Here is a 7845-nt window from a genome sequence, read left to right as displayed (position 1 = left end):
TATTTAGCTGGTAGACTCCCCTAATTTGTACTCACCTTCCCCAACTACAGTCATACCTGGATAAGGCAACCCAAACCTTTCGGATATGTGCCCGGAGTCAGGTTTTCTAAAATACTTCTCTGGCGGTCATGAGACACAAGGCCAACCTGCAGGAGAGATTCCTACATTTCTCCTGGTAGATCTAGACTCATCTTCTGCCATCTTCAATGCTATTCAAATTTTACCCTTTTCACCCTACCCTCTGACCCAGCTTCTGACTTCTGCCATTTCCCCCCCCTTCAGGCTTCTCTTTATAAACCTGTAAACTCTCTCCTCTTTTGGCCTTTCTGGCTGTGGAAATGTTCCTTCCCTTTCCCCCAATTCTTACAGTTGTCTGTCACTCCCCAATCAACTTCCAATTCTTTTATTCTCATAAAGACTATGATCCCCTCCCCACCAAAGAAAAACACAGAAAACACATAGCAAAACTCAAAAAATTTCTTTATTTACTCATCTACTAATTCTATTTATTAAATTTTATTAAGTTTTATATTTTCAGTATTGAGAATTGTATCTATCTGTCTATGAAAAAACAGCTGGTATCCAAAGTGGGACCTACTCTCCCAGCATCTCTTAAACTGCATAGCCATAGTATTGTGAAATTCCCATTTCTTTTTCCCTCTCAGTGAAATACTGCACTTTCCCTAAAGAGGTGTTTTTGGCAGCGTTCTCACGCTCTAGTTGGGCCTTCCTCTTCATGGCCTCCCGTTCTGGCCTCTGCTCCTTTGTGATGGGCGTTGACATGACTGGGCCAGAAATATCGGGTTTCCTCCATGGAATTCGTTGCACAGCAAAATCCTGGAGTAGATTTGGGCTTAGAGGCTTGGGTGGCCTCCACGGCGTGGTCAAAGCAGTGCGAACGGGCTCCCGCTGGAAAGGAGCACAAAATGATGTTTCATAGGGCACAGGCCTGGAAGCAGCGGACTGAGGGGCACTGGCCTGGGCAGAGTTGGTGAAAACTGGTTTGTCTGGCTTGGTAGAAATTGGCCGAGCTGCTCTGGCAGGACCTGTCATGGAGGCAGGTGTTGTCTGAGATGAACTGACTGCAGTAGGTTGAGCTGAGTTAGAATCAGGCCTGGCAAGGTTGGGCACAGCAGGCCGATGTGATCCCAGAGACGGTGGTCTGCGAGGAACAGGTTGAGCTGCAGGCTTGTCCAAGGTGGGAAAAAGCAACGGTACCAACTTGACTTTCCCAGGAGGAGGCAGCTTGTATTCAGATGGAGGGGAACACTGTTTTTCAGCACTGCCGACTGGTTTCTGGCGTTTCACTTGAGTGTTCTCAGGGCCTTGGTCCTCATGTATATTATCCAGCCTCCGTTTGATAATTGGGGGCGGCTGGGAGCCTTTGGGGTTGCTGGAGTTTCCCAGGGCTTGGGAGGAAGACAGGTCCATTTTCTTATCCACGTTCTTCCCCAGCGGATGGAAAACCTGCACAGACTCCAGCATGTGTCTACCTAGGCAGCTTCAAGGCTTTTTGAAGGGCTCTTGGGTCAGCTCAGGTTGATTTTTCTTCTGCTTCATCTTGGGAACGGTTGGCTTCTCTCCTGACTTGATTTTGTTCCCTGGCAGCTTACCCTCCCCCACCTCAGCTTTCTTAGAGTTGTTTTCGTTTGGTCTTTTCCTGCCCATGGCTCTTAGTTTTGCTGGTCCTGCGGGATGCAGCCTTCAGAGGTTTGCTGTTAGAATGCTTGGCCATGTTGCCAGGAGCCCTGTCAGTGGCTGCACCATGGCCAGGAACCAGTTCTCCCACAGACACACAGTCTGGGCCCTTGGACTTGCTTTTGGCTTTGGGAGCATCACTGATAGGCTCAGAGGCTTTATGTTTGTTCTTCCCAGCATGATCAAAGGAAGCCTTTATGACACTTGACTTTTTCTGCACCTCTCTCATCTTGATGTCTCTGGTGCCTTTGGTTTTAATCACTTTGGAACCTTTGGTTTGATCAAGGTCATCCAAGGAATGTAAGACCTGTGGAAGCTGAATGTCCTCCACCAGTTTAGCAATGTCTGCAAAGCTATTGTCAGATTCGGTCCCACACTCAAGTGTCCCTTGGTCCTTAAGACGCAGGCTGTTCTTTCCCAGACCAGGGTTTTCACAACCAGGCTGCTCCTCTTGGCCAAATAGATCAATGCAGGCCAGAAACTGGGGACTGTCAAGGATGTCTTGAGTGAGCCAGAGAGGATCTTGGTTTTCTATTGCCTCCTGGTGGGCATCCAGAGGTTTTGCAAGCTTGGAGGTAATATTCCCCACATTCTCATTCTCTTTCTGTTCCTGGGTTGGAGTTGGACGCAATGCCAGGAGATTACTGGGACTCTGGACTGGGGCTGCCATTGAAATGTCCCCAAGCTCAGGTGGTGAGTTACTCTCAAGTATCTGGATATTTCTGCTATTGCAGTGCTTGGGGAATTCTGGAGTTTGTAGTAGACAAAATGTTTGGCTTGGAGGTTGCAGTCCTAGGAAGGTCTCAATTTCCAGGGTGGTCTCCATCTCTACTAAGAAATCAAGGGCAATTGAGTCAGTCCCTGGTAAGTATGATGCCCCCCCCCCCCCCCATCTACAAGGCAGCAACCATGCCCTCCCAACAAGGGGAAAGGCATTTCTACTAGCTCTTCGTAGGCTCATGGCCAGTGCCCTGTGCTAGGAGATAGGAGGCAAGTGTGCTAGTTCTCATTGGTGATCATTTGATGTCAGTGTTTCATGGTTTACTCTCTATCACGGGGTTGTTATAAGTCATATAAAAAGTAAAAGTGTTCTTTTAAAATATTTTACAAGTCTAGCATTTTCATATGGAATTCTTTTAACTCTCTCCACTTTCCTAATAGAATAAGAAGAGTTCACACCAAGGAGTAGGAAAGGAAATTGAATCTTCCTGATGAAATATATTAGCAAGGGCAGAATCTTAGGCTGCTTGCTTTGGACAGGATCTTGAAACACAAGGTCTTCAATCCAGGTGTAAACTAAGGAAATGAGGGAAAGTTAAAGTGGCACCATCACAGTAAGAATTTTGAAATGCCTTCCAAAGAGACCAAAGCAATAAATCACAGAACAGAATTAATTGCATTGTGGTAGTACAGGAGGACTAATGAGGTAGGGAAATGAAAAGTATAATGCTTCTGGGTAAGCTCTTTGGGTTCTCATACAGGTAGCACACAAATCCAGGACAGTGTCTCCCCTTCCCACCTCTATCAGGTGCTCCCACAGAGCATGGAGATTGAGAGTACTGACTACGGGTGGTAGTTATGAAAGTCACAGGACTTCAAGTCTACCAATGTGTGGACTCACTACTTCCCTGCAGCAGGCTGACCCTAAGTTTTAATACTGACATTCTTCTTCCTTCTTGCTGTTTGGACTTACCTTGAAAACTTGTCTTTGTGATGGATAAGCAGACACAGAGTGGAAGATCCCAGAGGTGGAAGCTGGTGGTCTCACATTTGTGGGTTGTACCTCATTTAGCACCATGACCATTTCTAGCTGAGGGGCAGAGACCCTGCTCTCTGTGTCAGTCACAGAGCCATAGGATTGCAGGTATGAGCCATGTTCTCCAGAGAGTAGAGGCCATTGATTATAGTCATAGACCTGACTTCCCTCCTGGTAAGGAAGTGACAGGCTATGGCCCTGATTTGGAATCTGAGATGGTGCCCCCTGAACAAGGCTGGCAGAAAGCAATGGATACAGAGGGGCCATGTTATTGGCATCTGAGGTGTTATGGTACTGGGATGCCATAGATATGAAAAAGACAGCATTGTCATGGTTAGTAGTCACAGTGTAGTCACTGAGTGATATGAACTTTTGTTCAGGGCCTCCTGTGAGCACCCACTCAAAAACACCAGGATTGGAAGCCACGGAAGTGGAAATCTGACTCTGGCCAGTCACTCCAGACCACATAGCTGAGCGAGCATGTTGGTACAGGGAGGCTCCCCCCATGAGTGGTTGGAAAGAGGTGTCAGAGGCTGAGGGCAGTAGCCATGCTGCACTGTGGGGTGGAGCAGAGACTCTGGAGAAATTGTAGAAACTTCCTGGGAGGGAGGCTGCATTGCTCACCACAGGAAGAGAGAACTGCAGAGCCTTTGAAATTCCAAGTAAAGGTGGATTTTGGAAATTCTCTGTAGAAACAAGAGGGTGATGAATCAAATCAGAGAGACTGATAAACTCTCTGTGTTTGAAGAATAGCATTATGTGGTGATTGTTGCTGTCAGAAATCCTCTAATACCAGCACTCAATGAGGTGTCAAAGTCAAAGTGCACGGTGGTTGTACGTGCTGGGTCAGTGTGCTACTCTTTGGTATTAACTGCCTGTGCTCCCAGCTTGGGGGGAAATGTGTAGGAGACCCTAGTGGTGTGGCTTGTACATTGTCCTCTATACTGGAAGCAACAGCTCCTTCCCCTACCTTTCCCTTCAGCCTGCACTAGTATTGATTTGTATGCTCTTTCCTAGAAATGAAGGATTTTACAACCAGAAGACTTTAGAGAACCTCTGTTCTAACGTTCTTATTTTATGAGTGAGGAAACTGAGGTTCCGTACTCCCATTACATTAGTACTATTACCAGGTTACGTAACCTAAGCATCCTGACCTCCTTGCCAGGACTCTGCTCTAACCATTGACTGCCACAAACTGGGAGCAATGGAACTTCCAATGCAGCTGGGCTTTCACACCCTGAGAAAACAGCACAGCTAGGACCAGCGCAATCTTCAGTGTCTACTTTTAACTGTACAGTTCAGCCCTGGCCAGTTTGGCTCAGTGGTAGAGCGTCGGCCTGCGGTCCAGAGAGACCAGGGTTCAGTTCCCACTAAGGGCATGTACCTTGGTTGCAGTTTGTCCCCGGCCCTGGTTGGGTCGTGAGGGTGGCAACCACTCGATGTGTCCCTTTCACGTGATGTTTCTCTCTCTCTCTCCCTCCCCATTCTATCTGAACAAAAAATGGAAAAATGTCCTCGGGTGAGGATAAAAAAAAATTTTTTTTTAATAAATAAATAAATAACTGTACAGTTCACATGCTATTCCGTAGAATTCACATATAACACAGTCTAGTTGGTAAATTTAAAGGGTCAGTCTTACTTTCTATTAGCCAGGTTTCTGATCCTACATCAAAATCACTATCTGAGAGTGAGTTTCTCGAGAAGTGCTTTTCGAAGGAAAATGTTATTTAAGCTCTCTGATGCCCTAACCAGTGTGGCTCACTTGGTTGGGCATTGTCACTTGCACCGACAGTTTGCTGCTTTGAATGCCAGTAGGGTACATGCCCAGGTTGCAGGCCTTATCCCCAATAAGGGGCCTGTAGGAGTGAGCTGATACACCTTTCTGTCTCTCTCTCTTTCCCGCTCCCTTCCTCTCTCTAAAAAGGAATACAGACATTTAAAATACTAATCTATAAAGTCATTATAATGATAACAGTGATAATTCATACATGAATAAGTGATATATTACATTTGATTTATATAAAAGAAGATATAACTTCTGGAAGACAAAGAGGAAAATCATGAACAATACATATCATGAAAATAAAAAGAAATATATAGACATTAATTAAATTGGGGCATGTAGCAAGCAACAAAACATACTAGATTTACTAATAAGTGTTCTGTTTTATACATGCAATACTATGAAAATGAATATTGCCTATTCTAGTTTAGTGAATACTATTAACCAAAAAACAGCCCACAGTAGAAGGTGATTTTGAATAAATTTCTACCAGTATATACGGACAAAAAGATATATGAGTAAAAGTTGCCTAACAAGCAGCAAAATGCAATAAATGTGGAAGGATATGTACCCCAATACATGAAGGCAAATATTTCAGTGCGAAATGGTATAAAGCAGAAAGCAACGTCAGTGTAAATGGATTCCATTATCGTGCTCATTCATGTTTTTTCCAATATTGCCCACCAAGTAACAGATATTAAGTCTAATAGAAATATATATATTTCAAATAATATAATCACATAACAAAGAGAAAAGAGCACTTAAAAAGTATCACAAGGGCCCTGGCCAGTTTGGCTCAGCGGTTAGAGCGTCGGCCTGTGGTCCAGAGAGACCCAGGTTCGGTTCCTGCTAAGGGCATGTACCTCGGTTGCAGTTTGTCCCCGGCCCTAGTTGGGGCTGTGTGGGTGGCATCCACTCTATGTGTCCCTTTCACGTCGATGTTTCTCTCTCTCTCTCTCTCTCTCTCTCTCCCCCTCCCACTCTATCTGAACAAAATATCAAAAAATGTCCTCCGGTGAGGACTAAAAAAAAAGTATCTCAAGGGTTTTTATATTTATCTTAAAGCCTAGATTGTAATCATCTTCAACATTCAGGAAAACGTACTACCCAAAGCCTTAAAATCAGCTTGGATAGGATCTAATTAAAAATAAATTAAATGTAGGAATCCCCAAGAGACTCCACAAATTGTTTTTACATAAATGTAAAATTAGAGTTGTGGAGCTTGAGTCTTTCTTTTTCTCCTTAGGTGGCTAAGATCTAAAAAGAGATCATGGCTGTGTATCAGTATATTCTATGTGTTGGGAAGAAAATAAGTATAAGGTGAAAACCAGCTTTGACTTGGAACATTTACCACACAGAGGAATTAGTCTATCTGATTAAAGTTAAGATATATTATTTTTTTTAAATCTTAATTTTATTTATATTAGACAAAACATCTACATAGTGTAAAAATTAGAATGAAGTAAAACACTAAAAATTCTGTTTCCTCCAATCCTATATAACCACCTTTTAGTTTCTTGTTAATAGAAAACATCATTTCTAAGACACATTTAGTTAATATTTATATTAAAAACTGTCACCTACCATCTGTGTTCAGAGAGGCAATAGAAAAACACGGACAACTGAAATAGAATGTTTTGATATGCTGCTTTGACTGGTAATATCCTATTCCAGCCTCACCTTCCTTACTACTGTATTAATGGAAGCATTTGCCAACATCACTTTATTTTGCCCTACTCTGAGCAGCTTTTATCTGACCGTGCTTTTGCTTTAATTTAAAATCTTTGGATCCCTTCAACATCCCATTGAAAACTACCTTTTTTGCTCTTGAGAGCTCCTCTGTGATCTCCTGCTTCATTCTTATAGTTTCTCCTCCCTCATGCTTGTATGTTCCCTCCCCCTTGGTGCCTGTTGGGCTGTGCTGTTGGCCTAAACTGTCTTACACTTGAATACTTGCCTCCCCATAGCCCAGGACTCCCCATCCTCTCCCTAGTTTCTCTTTTCCCCTAGGTGGATAGAAAACTCCCAAAACAGGAATATTATGTTTTGAGCAGCATTACATTTAGAAGACTGAAGTAAAAACATGAGTGCTGGGCGACCATCATACATGAGACAGCAGGTGTGTATATACATGTTGCATTTTCTACATCACCGAGGTTTTCTGTTTCTGTTGAAACACTGTCAAGAAGTCTTGATTTCCTTTTCTACATGAGTGGCCTTTAAAACTCAATATGAAAAAAAAAAAAAGATTGGAGAGAACAACTAATCTAACATCTTCATGTAACAGATGAAAATAAACAGATTTTGTGAGTCAATGACTTGTCCATGGTTACATAGCTAATGAATGTCGAAATCAAAACTGAAATTAAGGGTCCAGACTTCTAGATCAATATTTCCCCCCACTATTCAAGGCTATTTTGACTCTACTGCTAAATTTATGGGCCAAAAAATATCTAATGAAAAACTTTCAAGATATTCTTTCCTTACCTGACATGCTCAGAGAAGAAGAGGAAATATCAACAGTAGATGCAAGGGATGAGGATGTCTCAGTGGCTGTAGCCAAAGAGTGCATGTGTCCAGGATGGAGGTCACTGGTCATACTGGTCAC

At 43.4% G+C, this 7845-nt stretch overlaps 1 protein-coding gene across 1 annotated transcript; it reads right to left on the bottom strand.

The window, feature by feature from the left end:
* Positions 1-612: 612 nt before the first annotated feature.
* Positions 613-7809, bottom strand: LOC118621409 (uncharacterized protein C2orf78-like). The gene is given in 4 exon segments (XM_036248722.1): positions 613-1648; positions 1650-2524; positions 3392-4140; positions 7725-7809. Coding segments are annotated over 4 exon segments (2745 nt in total).
* Between the last annotated feature and the right edge of the window lie 36 nt (positions 7810-7845).

Source organism: Molossus molossus, unplaced genomic scaffold, assembly GCF_014108415.1.
Source record: "Molossus molossus isolate mMolMol1 unplaced genomic scaffold, mMolMol1.p scaffold_m16_p_8, whole genome shotgun sequence".
Classification (NCBI taxonomy): Eukaryota; Metazoa; Chordata; class Mammalia; order Chiroptera; family Molossidae; genus Molossus; species Molossus molossus.
The sequence above is the reverse complement of the archived record's forward strand: the minus strand, read 5'-3'. Positions and strand labels throughout refer to the sequence as shown.